Below are 20,332 nucleotides of genomic sequence, written 5' to 3'. Positions count from 1 at the left end.
TGTAAAATCACACACTTCTGAAGCCATGGGCACAGCTGTTTTCCTAGAATAGCAGGCAGTGGCTGTACCAGCAGCAGGGCAGGAGGGTCCTGGGGCAGCAGCTCTGGAGCCAGGGAGAGCTTTTACTCAAAGAGGGAAGAATATTCCTAATTCACACTAAACGAAACTAAACTAAACTAAAACTCCCATGGCTCGGTATAAACAAGGAAGAAATGCTGATTCCTAAAAGGGTTTTCCAAGGCACATTCGGGTAGTCTACAGCTTTAAGTATTAGAGATAAAACAGCCTTTCTCACCCAAAATAAATCCCCAGTTTCATGTTACTACTCAGAAAGGAACTGCTGAGGAAAACCTTCAGCATACATGAACACTCCCAGGATTTCTGAAAGCAGTGGAACCAGCAAGCTCTGGGAGCACACTGACATTCCAGAGCACACTTACCCACAGATACTGCAGGAACTTCAGCAGACGTGGACAGTAATAATACTCCATTTCTCACAGCTCCCAGTTAACGCCAACCCATCCCTGTTCCAGGCAGCTCCCAGCTCTCCCCGCCTCCAGCACCAGTTAAAAGCAGAGTGGAGCAATTAAAAGCACCATGAATAATGTACCGAGTGTGTCTGGCCCCACGTCACCACGAGCTGGGGCTCCTCAGGAGCAGTCGCTGAGCTACCGGCAGCACGTGACTTAACCACTTGTTATTGAGCAGCCCACTGCTCCCAACTCTGTAATCTCGAGTGGGTTAGGCTGGAATTAGTGACAGGACTTTGGGTTTTGCACTAAAGGCCCTCCAGAAGGAAAAGGAAGCTCTAAATCCCCTCGGTTACGAAACGTTCTGAACGCCGGCGGGGTTGCTCGCTGACCTTGTTTTTGGTGATGTACAGGAAAGACAAAAACCCACACATGTAACAAGAGGAGCTGCTGTTTTTATGTTCTCTGAATATAAAAATGTCTTTTGTGAACGAGAAGAAATAGACACAACCAAGTGGCTTTTTATACACCCCTGGAATGTTCCCAGGGAACGAAAACTGCCAAAAAAGGAAGAAAGCCCGGGCAGAGCTTTACCCACCCCCGGGTCGTCCTCCTCGGGCTGGGTCTAAAATAGAGAGTGGTGGAGTTGTTGGACATCAGCAGTGGGTGGTTTGTGAAGAGCAAAAATGGGAATTGTAACACTGCTTTTTTTATTTATGTCCTTTTTTTGATAGGAAAAGGAAATATAAGTGACAGGATTCATCCAGGGAGGGCCCCTACGCCCCGTCCCCTCCCAGCACTGCTGCAGCTCTCACTCTTCCCAGGGAGGGACAAGGTGGAGGTGACACAAAACAGCTTCCAAGATGCTGCAGCCTCCTCTCCTTGAAATTTTGGTACTTTAAGGAAACTACCCCTCACTTTTCTAATCATCACCTATGAATTCCTGTAGAGCTAATAAGGTATTTTGATTTTCTTCCAGGTTGAGTCAGTTTTTGGGGTAGCAGAACAACTCAAGATGGGTTTCAGAAGGAACAAACTCCAATATTAGAGGCTGTACACAACCCAGAAAAAGAGAAGGTGTGGTTTTCAGTGGGCAGGAGACAGCCCCTGTCATGGGCAGAACTGAAAACAACTGGTGAACTGTGACAAGCCAAACCATAAATTCATCTGCACATATTTATAAAATATTTATCTTCTCTCCCTTGCACTTCATTTCCAAGATATTTTAAGAGTCAGCTCATGATTTTCTTCAACAAACCCTTCTCCACCCACACATCACAGTCTCATATGAATGCATCTTTCTGTGGAGACCATTAGAAAGATTTTCCTCCCTAAAGGACAAAAAACCCCCGGAGTTTAATAAAAAAAAATAAATACTATGTTGAGAGCCTTCAAAATAATTCCTGCCTACACCAGTTCTAGTAGCAGTGCTCTGTTCCAACTCCCCAAAGCAGCAGTTTGGGTTATAACCCACAGCTGCACTAAAGATGCTCCATTTCCAGCTGAAGGTGCAGCTCCTCCAGCCCCACGGCACAATCGCAGTTACTTCATTCGGAGGATGAGTCCCAGCACACATTCCTCAGGGTCTTAATTCCCAACATCCTTATCAGTCTGGATGACTCAATCAGGAATCCAGGCTTGTGACCCTACGTCAGCTCTGATGGAATCACACAATTTATGGAAACATCTCCAGAGCTCCGTGGTCTCCCCTGGATGTGCAGGTGCGGGGCCCTCCCGGGCAGCACCGAGTGGGAACAGCCCCATGTCCCCATGTTGGGGCTGTTCCCACTCAGAACCAGCCCAGAGAGGGTTTGATTGCACACCTGTCCCTTCCCCTGCATTCCAGGTCTAAAGGAAAAGATCCCTACAAGAGCCCAAGTTCCTGAGCCTGCTGCAGGCTCTGAGATTTGCAGCTGAGTTGGTGGGAAAAACCCCTCGCTGTCCAAAGCACAAAACTTCGTTTTTATACCTACTTTGTGCTGCAGCAGGGCTAAAAGAGAGGGAAGTACCAGCCATAGTAAAACCACAGATGATGACAGTCTAGCAGTGATGCTGGAATCTTTATAAAAGCCTTACTCTGTTTTTTTAATTAATACAAACTCAAAATAGCTAAACAGTGCTATGTAGGTGAGTGTTAAAATCTCCCAAGTATCATCCTTTCCAATTTCAAACACCAATCCCATACTGCCACTTGTATTTTGCAATGGTTTGATTTCAAAGTCATCCTATGTAATGTTAATTACAAGCAGATTCTCTGGAATATAATCACAAAGAAATTAGTTCTCCAGAGGTAAAATGATACTACTGAACCTTGCTTCCATTTGGAATTGTGTTTATTCATAAGAACCTAGTTCATCAGCTGTCCTGGAAAATGCCACTCAAGCAGTTGTTTATTATCACAGACAGATGTGGAATAATGCAACGAATGGATATTCTTGTAAATTCGTTTGTCAGCTATAAAAGGGTGTCAATATCAGTTCCTCACACTGCTTTAGTGGTGAATGTGAATTGAAGGGAATCGTTTATTCTACAACAAGACTTGTCACTTTGAGCACCAAGTCTCACTAGAACAATACCAATATCTCACTGACCAGGAATATGGACTGGAGAATATTTTTTGTCACTATGCCACAAGGAAACACAAGTAACTTCCCAACTCCACAGACCAGAAACCACCCAAAGCAAAGAGCAGCACGATGTTATGTTACCGTCTACTCCCCCTTTACAGCTGCACCAAGGGAAACACAAACTGCGTTTGGATTCCGAGGAAATACAGGATTTAACTGTTCCTCCCGTGGCTCTTTCCTGACCCCTCGTGTCTGTCCAGCTCACACAGCTCAGATGTGTCTCCAGCAGAGGGGAGTGTTGGAACGCGCTGACAGAACTGTGACTCCGCACCCAAAGTCTGTGTTTTCTCCAAAGAAAACAAAGGCAGAGCCTTGGTGCAGAAGAAATAATTTGGTTTTACATAATCCTCTGCAGTACCTGTGTGGGGATTTGGAAAACATCAGTGTGGTGAGTTTTCCACCTCCTGAGCACAGGTGAAAGTCCCTTCTATGCACACACACTTCCCTTACTCACACTTTACACCCGGGAGGACCAGGCTGCCCCTTTGGCTCCCATGGCACTGCACAACAAACACACCCCGAGGAGCCTTTCCAAAGCAACACAAAGGAAGCAGAGCACTCGGATCCTACTGAATTCCACACATGTGAGTTTTCTCTTTTCATGGAACTGGGTCTACCTTTCGCACCTTCCTTTCCTGTCTCAGACTACTCTTGGTGAAGTTGAAGGATTATTCTGAGTAACCTCTCAATTAACAACGAAGTTGGAGAATAACAGTTGTATTTATCTGAGTACAGCATCCAAACAGTTCCTTTTTCCCAGCACTACTTCCCACTGCCCTTCTGTCCCACATTTCCTACCTGGCCAACACCACCTTTACATATTTGCACAGTAAGTTGATGGCACATAACTTTTAGGGGTTGGATAAATGCCCATTCTGTCAATAATCCAAATTCCCCAAGATGAACCTGAAGTCCATGCTAAGAATGGGAAAGACAAAGGGACATTAGTCCTTGGATACCTTCCATGAAGCTTAAAGACCAGAACTGAAGGACAATCTGAGCCCATTTCCATAATTCCAATTAGGAAACTTGTTTATAAAGTCCTTACAGGTTTAGGTGCTCTCTTTTTATTTGCTAGAAGGTAAAAAAACCACTGAGTTTCTTTTCTTTTTTATATTTTTGTGTGTTCTGTGCTAAAGGGCTGCAGCAGCAGTGAGCCATGACAGAACAGGGCAGAGCAGCACCTCACTGCAGAGTGTGCTGGCAGAGACAGGAGCGGGGAGGTGTCACCTTGGGACAGTCTGTGGGACAACATCCTTCAGTCTCCACCTTCCAAATCCTTTATTTCCCTCAGAAAAAGTTGATATTTCATTTATTGTATGTCTTTTGGAACATCCAGACCTTTGTTTTGTATTTCAGAACAACAGCTGGATGTAGGATGCTATTTCACAACATAAAAGTTCTCTGAGAGCTAAAGTCAGGATATCCTTCTGAAACTGAGGAGAACAGCACCCAACAACTTCAAGCAGGAATTCACCCCAACAGTTTGTGTGTTAGAAACAAATCAAACCACCCAAAATGTCAGCTGTGATCCTTCACAGAAACACTTCTCTGTGTGTTGCCTACAGAAAGAAAATTAAACCCATCATTTCTCAGGCCGGGACACAGTTCTATTTGTCTGCACAAGCTCAGAAAACAACAAAATCCATAATGCTCTAGAGCCATCTTGAGTTCAGGATGAAAATTCTTCACTCAGAAAGCAAACTGAACAAGCTGCAAGGCTGAGGCTTTGTGTTGGAAGCTTTGGCAGGGAGCAGTGGGGTGGAATCCCAGGGAGGGGCAGCCTCACCAGTTCAACCCCCCAGCAAGTGCTTCTCTGCTTGGCAGACACATCCTTCTGCCACAGCCCTTTGCAAAAAGGAAAACAGAGCTGCAGCTCCCTGATCCCTCCCCAAACCCCTCCTCCAGGGTCACATACCATCCCAAAATCTGTTCTTCTCTCCTTGTAGAAACTGTGGCGGCTCCTCTGCGCAGACACCGAGGAGAAGTCTGTTCCCTCTGTTTTGTCTGAGCTCTGCTTGCTCCACTCTTTCCTGGAAGCCTGTAAAATACAGTTATGAATGTAATTAAATCTACATGCATATGCACATACAGATATAGATAGACAGACAGATAGCTAGATAGGTATGCAAAATGCCTTTTTGAAAAAAAAACCACCTAGGAAACTCAAAGCTGAAAACACCAAATGGAAAAACATGATAGCCATGAACATCCTACACTTTAATCACAGAATTATACAACCATTAAGGTCTTTTCCAACCAAATCCAACCTCTGGATTTCATTCATATGTCACTGTGTTAAGACAATCTCCTGCCTCTCACAAAAGTCAGAACAGCAGTGGAGTTCACAGACAAATGAAGGCCATTCACCCATTGAAAATAAAAATAAATTTTGCTTACTTCAGATAAAGACAAAAAACAAAGAGAGGTCCAAAAAGATCACTGCCAACAACTTGTAAAATAAACCAAAATTAATTCTTTTCAAGTAAATATAAAATTGCAGAGTTAACAATTTAACCTCCCAGGTTCACAGCATTAAAAAAATAATAAGCACACTTTTAAAAGCTTTTTCAAGCTCTCCATAGAAACATCAATAAGTATTTCTAGACCTGAAGCAAAAATCAGGTCATCACTACAACAGATGTTGCTCAAGAAAAGAGAACCCAAAAGGAAATGAACTCCAGTGAAAAGTATGGATCTGCTGCCTTGCTGCAGAGTGCTGACAAGCGGTACAAGGACCCAATAAAATCTTCAATAAAGAAAAGTTCCATTTCAGTTACATGAAACACTCAGATACCATTTGGAAATACCTTTTTATCCTCATGGAAGAATGGTTCTGACTGAGCCAGCTTGTGTTTCCATGCATTATCCACACTTTCCAAGGGGAAGCTTGGCCTGGATCGATGCAGGTCCTTCCTTGCCCTCACCTCCTGCATGAGGGGCAGACTGTCCCTTCCTTGGCGGCATTTTTCCGAGTAGGACCGTCTGAGATCCGCGGGTGCAGTCCCAAACCCAGACACGTAGCTCCTCCAATCGGTTTTACTTTTGAAAGAGTCACCCTCACACATCCTATTTGTGCTCTCTTTGCTTCTCAGTGTAGAGCTCCCCACTATGTTTTTGCTCCAATCACCCTCTGGAGACACCTCCAAGAACTGTTCTTTTGTCACCAACCTCTTCTGCAGGAGCCCATCATCTGCCTTTAGGGACAACTTGGAGGCCAGATTGACTTCCAGCCTCTGCTCTGTACTCACTGCATTTATGGGCTGTACCTTATCACTTACAAATTTTGCACCCTGATTTCTGGAGACCAAGTTCACTTCCTCATCCTCATCAACGATGAAAGTTTTCTTCCTAGCGAATTCCACAGGTGAATTTACAAACTTCTCTGGAAAAATGCTGCTGGGGTTTCCCCAGTAAGGAGGGCTGACCTTTCTGTCTTTGGACTTCTGCTTATCGAACTCAGGGCTCTGTAATTCCAGTTTCTCTTTGCTCTTTTCATTTAGGGTTAGTTTCTCTGGCCTGTGCTGCTCTTCTGCACGTTCACCTGCTTTGTTACTAACAGAATAATGATCTGATGCACTCCTCCACTCATTCCAGCTATAAGTAAGAGTCATCCTATCAGACACATTTCTTTTGTTCTTTGATTTCTCCCTACTCAATGAGCCAAAATCTTCAAAGAGCTTATCTTGAACTTTACTGGCCTTCGCCGATTCCTCTTTATATTCTGCCATAAGCGCATCGATATCGAGAATTTGGGATCTGTACCCATCCTCAGCCTTCCTTCCAGGCAAATCAGAATTACTGTCACTCCTTTTCTGGGGGCCCAGTTCAGTGTCCTTACGCACCTGCGCGGAACGCGGCGGGGACCGGCCTTCCTGGTAAGAGGAGACTTTCCTTCTGCCACTCTTGAGATCAGCTGCAGCTGTATTTTCCAGATCCTGCTTTAACAGGAAAGCATCAACATCTATGATTTTCTCTTTAGAATGATCCAGACCTTTTTCGTGATGCTGTTGGTTATCTTTCCTAGACACGTGAAAATTACCAAATGCGACGTTTTTGGAGCAAATGGCATCTTTTTCATCTTCTTTGACCCAATCCTTGCTAATATGCACTTCCCGTGAGTCTTCTCGACCAGTTGAACTCGTCACATTTTTATTTGGTTGCTGCAATAAAGGTTTGGACCTTCCAGGAAAAACATGGTCCAGATTAATTGCTGCTCCCTCACTTGAACCAGAAACCGTATTAATTTCACTTGCACTGGGAGCACCAACAAAGCTTTTCTCTTTTTTGATACCAGGAATCTGGTAAGTCACTGCAAAATAAGTTGCCTTTGGCTCAAAGACAGAACTCTGATGTTTCATGTAATCATCAGGACTGCCAAGAACAGCTTGGTTTGCCTCACTCCCTTCCACGCCTTCTTTGATTTTTTTGCTCCTCTTTTTAAGTGAAGTTTCAGCCAATTGCAATGAATCTGTCCGGCTCAGCCTCTTGATATTTTCGGGAGTGAGCCACACAACTTCTTCCACCTTGAGTGACTCCTGAGGCAAGGTCTTCCTCCTCCACCTTTCAGAAATCTTCAAGTCAGAAACGCTACTTCTGCTTCTCCTGACCTTCTCTTCTGGATCTGCTCCTCGGAGTTTCTCGCTGTTTTCAGGAGCTGTACAAGCCAGGCTGAAGTCTTGCTCTTTGCAATTTAAGTCCACACTTTTCCTTAACCCAAAGGCCCCAGATTCCTCTTTAGTAACGTTCAGTCCTTTTGTATCAGCCTGGTGACTACTGGAAGATTTTAAAAATTGCCCACTTGCAAGCACTGAAGCCTGAGCCCCATGTTTACTGACACTCGTGGAAATCACTTCACGATCCAAGTTGGTTCGGAATTCATGGATGTCTGTCCCACCTGCTCTGAAACTCCTTTTCTCAGAAGAGCATTTCACAACATTAATCCTCTCTGATTTATCTATGGAAGAGACTTCACTCTTATCACCTTTAGTTTCAGCATGTACCTTGTTGACTTTTTCACTCATTCCCAAACCTTTACTTTTGTTTGTGGAATAAGGTATTTTCTCAGCTATGAACAGTGGCTCAGGATCACTTTTATCAGAGTCTCTTTTCTGTTCAGGTAAAGTGCATTCACTGGAGAGAAAATCAGCAGGTTCTCTCAACACAGCCTTGCTTGTGAGAACTTTTGCCTCTCTGGCTTCTGAAGTAACGTGATCTTCTTTCAAGTACAGAGTGTGACTACTTGCCCTAACCGACTGTCCTGGGGGTGCAACGTCCTCATCAGTTTTATTCTCTTTCACAGATGATTTTCTAGCTCTGAGTGTCATGGCCTTTTTCTCAGGAGCCATTGTGATGACTTCACTAAGAGCCCTTTCACCACATGTCTGAAAGATTTCATACCTGGGCTCTATTCTTTGGTAAATTTGAGAATCTTCTGCGTTTTTGGGAGCAGGTTTTTCACTTTTCTCAACCAAAGATTTTTCTAAGACAATTCCCAGACTCATTTTCTTGTCTTCACTTGAACAAGCTGGTTTTGGACTTTTCTCTACATGTGCTGGATGTTTTGATGGATCAGGTTGCTTGTGATGCTCCTTTGCAGCAGCGGTTTCCTCCCCTTCTCCCATCCACGAGTGTCTGCTGTGCCCCAAAACCACCAGGTCCTGCTTTGCCTCAGGCTCCTGGTTCCTTTTTGGTGCAGGATCAGCCCCAGAATGCTCAGCAACAACGTTGTGCTTCTGGACATTGTGCTCAAAGAGGGTGGCCCGGACAGTTTTAATGAAGGGCTTTTCCAGAAGTGCTGGGTTTAATTTCTTTTCAAAATTGCTTGTGAACGAGACAGAACTCTCACTCTGCTGTGAGAAATGCTGACCATCTCCCAAAAAACTTCCTTTCCTCTCCAGCTGATCAGGTTTATTGGTTATCTTTAAAACTTGCCGGGATTTCCAAGGCTTCCCAGCAGCAAATGCCTCGGTGAAATCTGTGCCATGGGTGAGCTTCAGCTCCTTACTCTGGAACAACAAAATCCAACAGTTAACTGTGTTTATTTAAAAGATGTGTAATAAAGCGTATTTTAAAACCTATTTGCAGCCACTTTGTGCAATAGAGCCTGTACAAATCAAACACATCCACATTCCCTGAACACAAACTCCACTGACACCAAGGTAACCTAAGGGAATGTGTAGCTGCAGCTCCTGAATCTTGATTTTAACAGAATTATCTCACTAATGACCAGTTACGTGGTCAGAAACTGCAAGGAACATGAAGATCTGAGTAAATATCACAGCTGGAGCTGCTCAGTTATGAGAAATGTTAAGCTGAGCCAAAGCAAAAAGGAAAGATGGAAATTAATATTTATTACCAATGCTTCACTATCACCTACTCACAGGAAATACAAGCAGCATCCTAAAAGATGGTATTTTTAATAGCACTTGCTGAAAAAGTACAGCATGCAAATAATAAAGGGAATCAAAGAATACTAGAGGTCTTGCAAGAGTTCCATCAAGTTTTAAAATTTAAAACTCAAAGCTGACTTAAGATTGTCTTAAAAAAAAGCTAAACAACATCAGAAAATTAACACTAAAGGCATTTATAAATATATATTTTTAAGTCTGAGCTATATTCTTCTAGGAATTTCTTTAACCCTACTTTATTGTCAGATTCTTAAAACAGCACTTCCATTAATGACAGATTTTGTTTTTAAAACAAATTACTCTTCTTGAAAATAACACCAAACTACAGAAACTTTGCACCTGTAGCTTCTCCTTACCACATATTCCTATCTTGGACAGGAAAAAAGCCATGAGAACTCACTACAAACACCCTTAAACTACATTAAATCTCCTCTACTAAGAACTGTCACCAGAAAAGTTCTGTTTTGCAACACTGAAGTGTTGCTTAGAAACAGAGAGAGCCTAAAGCTTCCACAGCAAATCCCCATTTTCCCTGGAACACTTTGCTGTCTAAACTGCTCAGGTAAATGTTGTTGAGGAGACTGACAAAGGTCCAGGCTTGTGATTTATCAGGAGCTGGGACTTGGATGCAGGAAAGCACAATCCTAATGCTCTGCTTGGAGAAAACAAAGAAAAATTGCTGCATGAACCCACCACAGCCACAGGCGATTCACTGTGGGGTTTCATGTATTAGAAACCCCTTAAAAATAGCACCCAAAGTACTTCTCCCTCTCTACCACTCCTGCACTGAACAGTGTGCACAATGAGCTTGACAAACTCAGCAGACACAATACTCCTGCACTTTTATCTGCAAGTCCTAAAGACAGACTCACACCAGCAAATCCACCGGGATTGTGGCAGCCCTAATGCTCTCCACACCCATTTAAAAGTCACTGATTGATGAAGCCACACACAACAGGACCTTCTCCTGGCAGAGCCAGCTGGAACCCACCAGCTGCTGCCACTTCCTTACTTTTGGATTTTCCTGCAGGTCGTGGATCGAATCAGCTCCAGTCTCACCAGGTTTCTCAGGCTTTGCTTCACCCCCTGACGTTGGACTTGAAAACCTAAAACAAAGGACTGGTGTTACTTCTTTAGCCCAGTTGATCAGTGAGCAGGGTCACTTCCTGCCAGAGCAGACTGGTAGAAATTATCCAACAAATCACATTTCCTAAAGGAGAAACATCACTATTTCATAGCAAATGGCTGTATTTGCTGGTTAAATTGTATCTAGACCAAAGGAACTTCCCCAAAAATTGGTAGTCATGCAGCTTATTTGATTATAGAGGATTTAGAGATGTATAACAAACTATAGTATCTCTCATTGACAGTTACATGCAAAGGTCACAATATTGACAGTGCTTTTATTTCTTTTCAGCTGTTGTCAGAATATATTAAATTTTCTCTTTTTTGGATTTAAAAAAAGCAGACTAGCTTAAGAATAATAGCACAAACCCCCCACATTTAGTGGAAGCAAAATGATCAGCCTTTTCATTGGACTGAGAGAGCAAGTTTTACTGAACAACATGAAGGCAAGAGGATTAAACAGAATTTCTCTGTAACCTACATCTTGGTTAAGTCTGCAGAGAGTGGCCGTGATTGCAGCGACCGGCGCACATTTCCTGCCTTAACGTCAGCATTTTCTGTTGTCAGCTCCTTGATCCTCTGCTGGATGGTCACACACCTGTTTTCCTTCTCAGCAGCTGCTGGGAGAAGCTCTGTATCCACTGTGGCACTGGGATTTTCCGAAGTAAACAAACTGATGTGTTTTTTAACACTACCTCTTAAGATATTATTCTCTTTTTCCAAGGAAGCTGCAGGACTTTCACAGCCCAGGAACATGTACGTTTCCTTCTGATCCTGTCTTTTCCCCCCCTTATTAGTTCTGCTTTCACTAGTTGTTTCAGGGCTTCTTTCAGGACCATGCAAGTTAATAATTATTTCTGGTTTTGTCTCAATTTGTTCACTTTTAGATTTAAGCTTTGTTTCCCAGGTGTATTTCCCATTATTTAGGATGCCAATGTCCTGACTACTGCATTTCAGATTTGTTTTAGAAGAACTGCTTTTATTAAATTCAGTTTCTTCATGTTTTGGCCCCATTTCAGACTGATCATGACTCCCCACATCAGTAAAAGCAATTATGGATACATTCTCCTTGCTTTCATGGGATGAACCAGCTTTCTTGCAAGAAGAAAGATCTTTATGTTCAAACTTAGCTGTCAGGTCCATGGACAAAGGCCTTGGTTTTCTAACCCCGGGTTTCTCCGTAGGAGATTTTTCCTCAGAAGCTTCCACAGTGTGATGCTTTTGATCTCGTAGGGATTCCAGAAAAATAGCAGACACTGGTCTATGTTTTGCCCTGTGCTGGACATCAACAGACAAATCAACTTTACTGTTGAGATTATTTGCATCATCGTTGTTCTTCTCCGCTGGATGAACTTCACGAGCATCTTTCTTTTCACCGGTTTTGAGGGAGTTCCAGGAGACTGGTCTGAGACTGGAAGAAAATGACATCTGCCTATGGACAGACCCCTCAGGATTCCTGGGTGTCTCTGCTGGTTTCACAGAGCCCTGGAAGTCCTTGGTTTGCAGAGCAGTGAATCCCCTGCGGTCCTGAGCCCTTTTCTCCTGGGCCAGGCTGACCTTGGCCTGCTCGGGGACCGCTGGCTCGAACAGAATCACCGTGTTGGCACTGGGCCCCGTGTAGAAAGTCACATTTGTCACCATGTCACTGTCAGCCTGATTTTCAGTGTCAATGGCTTTCTGATCCACTAAGGGAGGGACATTCCCACTCAACACCTTCACAGAGGACGTTTCCTCAGTGGCTTTTCTCACCATGCTGCTGGATCTGAACGCTGGGACGGGCGGTTTGACGTTTGCAAAAGTATCTGAGGATTTCTCTTTACAAAAAGGCTTTGGGAAAAGTCTCGGTCTTGATCCCACCGAGGGCATCGTTGCAGATCTCAAGGAATTCCCAAATTTCTTGTTCTCTTCGAGAGTCAGTGATGCTGAGGCCTCCTTTGTCTTGTTGCTGGCATCTGAAAGCACACTGACATAAACACGCTGTGCCTTCTCCTCAGCCCTGAGCTCAGCTAGGTCAGGGACTGCCGTCAAAGACGCCAAAGCAGAATTTATTTCTACTCTTGTTGCCATAGTTGGAATTACACATTCAACAGAATTGAAAAACTCCAGCAAGGAAAAAGAATCTGCAAAAAAAAAGAGAGAAAAATGCAAGTATTGATGTAGAGTCAGCATGAACATCAAATAACATCATTCTCACATAAATTCACAAGGAAGTAAACTCAGATTAAGGTGCCTTTCAGATATGCTGATCCCAGAGTGTATCTCACTAAAAGACATAGTACTCCTTCTCTAAGAAACAGCAACACCATTATTTACTGACTTGGCCTAACAACCAAATACAATGGAAATAAACATATCCTACAAATTTCCACCCTCCCACTTACCATAATTTGCTGCTGCAACCAATCCATAGGGCCTGAACCTTTTTTCATAATGACAACAAGAGCTTGGTCACCAAGGGCACATTAAGGACAGGGAATGTGATCACTGCAGAGACACTGTCCAGACCTCACCCTGCAAATAAACAAAATATTCAGACTCAGGTGTGGCACATATCCAGAGCTACACAGGCAATGCCATGGGAGACAAAATTCCAGAGCATTCTAAGGAAAAAAAGCTGGTTCCCAAGCAAAAAAGCACCTCATGTAACTCTAAAAAGCAGAAGAATGTTTATTCTTCAAAGAGCCATTAAAGAATCAACAAGAAATTACCACTTAAAGGTGTAATTGAAAGGTGAAAGGGGAATAACTCGTACTGCACACCAGACACACCAAATCTGAACTGTTAAAACCACACTTAGGTAAGGCTGTTTGCATATTCAAGTGCTGTCAATCACTGGTTAAACACAGAGCTCTGCATTACTGTAATCTCAATTACTGCAATTTACTTTCTATTGTAAAGCTCTTTTCTGGGGCAGCAGTCTGTGAAGTGCTACCTGAGCAGCTGACCTGCAAACGGCTGATTTTCCATCAAAATGGGACTTTTACCATGACAAAGCAGTTTTCCCAGTATCTCCCCAGCAAAGGCAGGATAAGAGCTTTGGCTTTAATTATATTCTTACTGCAGAGAAGTGGGAAAACCAGCAGCAATTAGAATTTCAGCTACAAGAAGTAACCTGAATTTTCTCCCTAACAGAAGTATATTTAAACTCGTAGCAGATGCAGGCAGCTATGTAAAGTTAGATTATTTTTTCCTTCAAAAGCTGTCATACTCTTCCTTTTTAGAAAACTCACACTGCACTTCATAGCCAGGGGCCCAAATTTGTGTTGCCACCCTCTTGTCTCTTTTGGGCAGCCTTTGAAGGGGCAGTTTTGGACTCCTCTCAATGGACCTATTTTGGTGTGAATTTACCATGCAAATAAACTTATTTGTAGATTTCGTGGAATACAGAGCTTCCTGCATGTGATTATTGAAAAACCCCAACTAGGATCTTGCCTTCCTGAGTCTGCAGTCTGGAGAAGTGGTTATTTCACCTTCAGCTTCCCTTGACCAGACTTAGCCCACACTGGCACCGAAATTGCAGGGATTTATTTTTGTCCCTGCTTGTGCTCCCTCTCTCAGGCAGGAGAAGAATTCCACTCACCTTGTCCGTTCCCTTTCATCTTCCAATCCACTTGGGAGTTCTGTCTCAACCACTTATCCCTGATGCCATTCCCCCCCTCCCAAGTCCATGACCTCCTCTCTCTGAAATAGCCACTAACCCAATCAGCTTATCCACATCAATCTGCCCCTTCCACCATCTCACAGATCTCCATGAAATCTTCCTCCCTCTCCCACTCCTCGTTCTAAGAAATGCCATCAAAATCCGATTAAAATGCTCTCACATTCCAAGGATGCAAAGGTTTGGGAGGCTCTAAAAGGAAACTTGCTGGAATGAGGCTGATGCTCACAGGCAACATTGCAAAGGGAAAAATTCAGCTGTGAAAACAGCATCTGTCTTGCAGTAGCTGAGAATCAACTCTCTCCTACCATTCTGTAGTCCCTGTTTCTCTGGAAAAGAAGAAGGGGGCACAGCACTTCTTAAACGGACTAAAACTTGATCCTCAATGGAACGCAGGGCAGTGAATTTACAATGCAGGATCTAATCCCTGGTAACAGAGTACAACTCACTTCTCCAGCCAACATTCCTAACACAAAACTTACCCCTTCCTTAGTTTCATTACACTCCAGCTTTACAGGACCCCATTTTCCCCTACATAATCTACTCAATTCAGTTTTCATGTTTTAAATTCAAATACCCTACAATAAATACTTGGCCCCAAACAGACAAGTATTTGAAAAAGAACAAAATATTTAGGGGAAAAAATAATCACCCAACTTTCAAAGTGATAAAGCTCCTTGATACAAGTACACTTGATAAAGAGGAATCATGTTATCAATGCCAAGTGTAACATACACTAGACACTGTGTCTCAGTTTTGAAACACGTATCTTGGTTTAGATAAACGTGTTTCTTTCTTAATAAAATATCTCTTGTCCACTTGGCAACATACAAAATTCTGGGCAATTTATAAAGACCAACTGTAAATTAAACTGCAGGAGGATTTCAGATGCTATTAATATTTAGTAATACTACTGTAATCGTACTGCTACAGTTGTAAATCCCTCACCATCAGCTACAACGTGTTATTCCCTCCCTGACCTCCTCTGCCCAGGGACAGTCAGCTGAGCTGCCCGTGCTGCCCCTGCATGCCCCCATCCTGTGTGACAGAGCCTTCAAACCACTTTGTCCCCAGTTGTGGGCACTTTGTCCCCAGCTGTGGGCACTTTGTCCCCAGCTGTGGGCACCTTGTCCCCAGCTGTGGGCACTATTTCTCTCCACACCCCCCAAGCAGTGCCCATGCTCCCCTCAGCTGTGGTGGATGCATTCTGCACACAAATGACATTATAAATGGTACTGAAGTGTCTCTTGACATCCTTCTGCCAGAAAGGCTGGCACACGAAGACCTGGCTCTTCCCTGCTGCTCTTCTTCCTCAGCTTCCAAACACCTGCGACTGGGATTTTTCCTGGGCCAAGCTGAGCCACCACAGGGTGTCACAGAGATGCACACACAAACACCACTCCAGGCCCCTTCAAATCTTAATGCCCTCAGGTGTTGCTTGCATTTTTAATTAAAGATCCATCGTTACAAAGATTGTTAACATTGCTCATAAGAAATCAAAATGGATTATTCACTTTGCAGGGTTATTTTTGCAGAAAATCATTCGGGAAGAGCTTCACCCCAAACACACCCTCGCTTTGGCACTTGCCCACCCACCATACACACAACTATTATTTACATCACTGCTAATTCCTTTAAGCCTATTAAGGCAACAGCAACAGCCTGCAGATAATTTTTCCACCGTGAATCACGTGACTATTGCCAACTTCCCCGCTCAGAAACAAGAATGTTCCAAATGACACAAAGCAAAATCATCTATAATCTGGCCCTGAACCTCGCAGCAGATAAACAAGTCCATCTGTCTTCTCTAAGGGTGGAAAGCATAAAAATTCCACAAAGAAAATCTCTCTGCTATTAAAAAACCCAAACAAACAAAAACCAAAACCATGTTTATGACATGGAAATCAAGCAGAAAGCCTGGCTCCAGCAGCGAATACCCACTAAAAATACTCCATAGAAAATCACCAAAGAAACACAAAGTTTTTCTTTTTTATATACAACTTTATCTACAAATCTGCTTCCAGTATAAAAAATTACTCCCTTATTGTGCAAATACAGGAAGAAGTTTGTATAACTACATGTATTAGCAGCTCCTGAAAACATGGCTTTGTCCCATGACTGTGGTTGGGAGGTTGGGACTGGATGATCTCTAAGGATTCTTCCAACCCAAACCAGTCTGGGATTCCATGATTCTATACATTCCCTTGCCTGCAGCTTTTCCCTGGCACAAGCAGCCACAGAGCTACTGGGAGCAGATGACCATAAACCAAGATTTATTGTATCCCTCCTACAAAAGGTTGCCCCCCTGTCTTAAATGATTCAGTCTTTACAAACGCTTCTCTTCTCTCCTTTCTCCTTCCTGTCCTCACTGACTGAACACTGGGGTCAGTCTGCAGCAATCCCTGTCTGTTCTCCCAAGAAATCCTCCTTCTGCTGCTTCCTGCACTTGGAGAGGTGCTGTGATTGGATTAAATAAGAATTAACAGAGCAGATCCTATCACTTACTGTGCACGTACGAGTGTGAGTGCTGACAAGAACACGACTTACTACAGCACAGCCAAAATAACACAAAGAAGAAAAAAAACCCACCCCACCTATTCTGAAACTTTCATAAGCAAGTAGATCATGAAACTAATTCAGTAAAAAGCAGGCTTCTTCTATTTTTGGGTTTAAGCCTGATTCACATTATTATTCACTGAAATGGGATCCATCAGTTGTACTTAAAAGGACATTCAGGGTCTCTTAAAGGGGAAAGATTAACAAAAATACTTCCATAATGGCTCTGATTTTTAATTTCCCAGGACAAGTTTATTCACAAAGTAAAAACCGCTAATAAAATGCATTTAAATTATCTTTTCCCAGATTCACAGTGAGAAACCCAGTTCTGCTTTTCCATAACGAAAACTAGAAGGTTGAGAATTAAAACTACATATTCCAAATCTCACAAGCCAGATAGATCTGCAGAGCTCCACAGATCATTAATATTAAAATTCCAAAGTATTGCAAAGTTCAGAATATCCTTCCTCTATTTCCCATATCCGAGTCTCTTGGAAACCTCTAGGTCTTTTCTTTTACAAAAAGAACTAAGTGCTGTTCTTTTGGACATTGCAGTCCAGTCCCATCCCAAGGATGAAAGACTCCACTCTGACATTTCCTCCCACTGCAGAAAAGATTAGCATTTCGTAAAATAAAGTGTCCATCCTATAAATAGCAGCATTTACAAGCACTTGTAAATCTCTAATTGCTCCTGCCAGCACAATTGCATAACAATCATCACCTGCCAGAACTTCACCCCCATACAGCTGCAATAAAGACTAAAGAACTGCAACATTTTCAACCACCCTTTCCATTAAGTGCTGCCATCTCAGTACCACAGTGAAAACTTTACACCTTGTATTTTGATCTCCATGCTGCAAAGATTGGGCAGTTAAAATGGTAACAAGTTACAGAGCAGCAGCTTCAGTAATTCAAACTGGCCCCTCAGAGGCCTTAACATTCATTTATTAAAGCAAAAATTCAATGTTAAATACACTGGCATGTCCATGTAAGGGTCAACATGAATTTAAGATCACATTCCTGATGTAGCAGGACAATCAGCTGAGACAGGGATTCAGGAAAATACCGTGAGGGTGGGGAGGCCCTGGCACAGGGTGCCCAGAGAAGCTGTGGCTGCCCCATCCCTGGAAGTGCCCAAGGCCAGGTTGGACGGGGCTTGGAGCAACCTGGGCTAGTGGAAGGTGTCCCTGCCCATGGCAAGGGTGGCACTAAATGAGCTTTAAGGTCCCTCCCAACACAAACCAGTCTGTGAGTCTGTGATTAATTTATGGTAGAATAGGATTCAACAGCAAAATGCTCCTGTGTGTAACCAGGGCAGAATGCATCGTGATGGCTGTAGGGCACAGGGAGTCATCCTCCAAATTTCCTTGAATTTATGAGACAGAGATGTGTCTGGAGAGAATGATTTGGGGAAAAAATTACATGTAATAATCGGCTTCCACAGCTGCCAGTCCTTGCTATTTTCATAACAATGTCTGTGTGTCACACATAAAACATAACCCAACAGGATTAATGTACAAAAGGGGCAGATTGCTCCAGTTATTTCTAGAAAACAATTTCAGAATATCACCCTTTAAAAGGTCCAGTTTGCAACCATAGATTTATTACAAACTACCCATTTTTTGGGTATTCAGCTCCAAAAATTTCTGCACTGGGTTTTGGAAACAATGACCACTGTTCTACAAACAATTCAGGCCAACTCCTTTTCTGTCAAGATCAACTTTGTCCAAGCCAGCTCTTGGTTGGGGATTTTCCTCTTTGTCCATCATGTTCTACTCAAGAGATCCCTCAAGAGCACAGGGACTGCCAGAACACGCTTGGCATTTCCTCTGACCTGCACAGCTGCCTCATTACACCTCAATCTCCCACAATTTCCTTCTCCCCAACCCTCTCATTGACAGTTTCAGAGGTAACTCTTTTCCTTTCCCAATTTCGCAGAAGGCGTAATTTGTTTTGAAAGTTTCTTGAATCTCAGGTAGAAAAAAACCCCAACCAAGGGAAAATTACATTAAATGTTGGTGAATCACCATTTTTTGGTACTAGAAGCTGCATATCCTCACCCTCCTGTGTGAATCACCTTTTACTTCCAGCATTCCACATGAGGGATTCCACCCAGCTCATTAGTGGGTGGGTATTTTCAGAAAGTCCAATTCTTTTGGCAGTTGCAATAGGGAATAAAAGCAAAATCCTGATTTCTGCCAGCTGAGGATGACATTCTGAAGAACAACATGAATTATGGGATAAGGCTGAAGAGAGGCTAAAAGTCTGTTTGGGCAGCAGGTGGGTATTCCCAGCAGGCCTCAAAGTGCTGTTCTGTTTGCTTCTCTCATCAAATCTTTGCTTTTGTGGTCAGTTTCAACTCCTGCTAACGTTCTTTTAGGTTCCCTCCTTGCAAATGCTTTTAAACCACAAAACAAGACCTGCAAATAACCTCCCCATGCAGTTTAGCAGGAAAAAAAGACATTCCAGAAAAAACTGCACTGCGTGCCAGATGAAACATTAAATATCAGGTTTGGCTACAAGCAAGAAAAACTGACTATGGAACTGAAAAAAGAAAAATAAGTTAAATTAAGGCTATTCCAGGAAGATATTTGGTTGTTTCAGGGAGGACTTTATTCTATCTGCAGCTCCCAAAGGTCAGTGGGGTCACGTCCCGGACCCAGCAGAGGGTGGGTACTTGAATTTGCCACGTAGTAAATTTCTCCTCAAACCTTCTCAGAATCATCATTCCTGCTGGTTAATTGTAACATGGTGGTCTTGTTGAAGGAAGCTTAACTTCACTTTTAACTGTATTTAAAAGAAATTTCGGTTAGAGTTAAGTTTTTCTGCACAGATTCTGAAGGAATGGGTTAAATCCCTGACTGTGTCTTTTTCGTCTCTTATGCTACACATCATGAATACGATGGAATTAATCAAAAGTTAATTTATTTATATGTCCTTTGAGTGTATGATCTCCATGACCTTGCTTTAAAAAGGTCCAATTTGGCTCATTATTGTTTCAGAAATACATTGAGCAGCTACTGATCCCTCTGACCCCAAGCAAGCAGTACCTTCCAAAGCCCCCAGAACTGAGGCAGGGCTGTGTTTCTCCAGAGGCTCCAGCTTTGGGTGGGAATGCTCTCATTTGGCAGGCACACCATGGACACAGCTGAAGGAGTGTAAGGAGATGGATGAGCCAGCTGCAGCACAGACAGAAATATGGGATTGAAAAACAACTTTGGCATTCTTCCATTTGATACTCCCCTACACAATACCACGCTCGGTACCATGTTTCAGCAGTAAAAGGAGCTTAGAGACCACCCACACCTGGAAATATTTACTGTAACTGTGCATATTTCTTGTCCTCTTGGCAGCAAGGGAAGACGAAGGACAACTGTCTGATCTCAGAGCTGACAGGACGCGGATATCACCGCTGGATTTTGTTTTACTCGCTGCTTTTAGAGCCACCAGCTGCTGCAAATGCTTTAAAAGCAGCAATGATATAAT

At 43.1% G+C, this 20,332-nt stretch overlaps 1 protein-coding gene across 4 annotated transcripts in view; it reads right to left on the bottom strand.

Annotated features, from left to right (window-relative positions):
- Window positions 1-20,332, bottom strand: part of KIAA1671 (KIAA1671 ortholog) — a 65,793-nt gene that overhangs the window by 32,180 nt on the left and 13,281 nt on the right. For 2 of the 4 annotated variants that reach the window (XM_069030778.1, XM_069030776.1), the window contains 6 exons: window positions 19,897-20,025; window positions 13,014-13,143; window positions 11,114-12,752; window positions 10,520-10,613; window positions 5,908-9,105; window positions 5,016-5,138 (listed from right to left, as the gene is read on the bottom strand). In XM_069030778.1, coding sequence (XP_068886879.1) covers window positions 5,016-5,138; window positions 5,908-9,105; window positions 10,520-10,613; window positions 11,114-12,699 — 5,001 coding nt within the window. In that variant the 5' untranslated portion in view covers window positions 12,700-12,752; window positions 13,014-13,143; window positions 19,897-20,025. Of the gene's footprint in view, window positions 1-440; window positions 628-5,015; window positions 5,139-5,907; window positions 9,106-10,519; window positions 10,614-11,113; window positions 12,753-13,013; window positions 13,144-19,896; window positions 20,026-20,332 lie in introns of those variants that run through there. The other 2 variants (XM_069030777.1, XM_069030782.1) reach the window with 2 other exon arrangements.

Source organism: Aphelocoma coerulescens, chromosome 15 (assembly GCF_041296385.1).
Source record: "Aphelocoma coerulescens isolate FSJ_1873_10779 chromosome 15, UR_Acoe_1.0, whole genome shotgun sequence".
Taxonomy (NCBI): Eukaryota; Metazoa; Chordata; class Aves; order Passeriformes; family Corvidae; genus Aphelocoma; species Aphelocoma coerulescens.
Note: the sequence above shows the minus strand (reverse complement) of the source record. Positions and strands in the feature narration are given on the sequence as shown.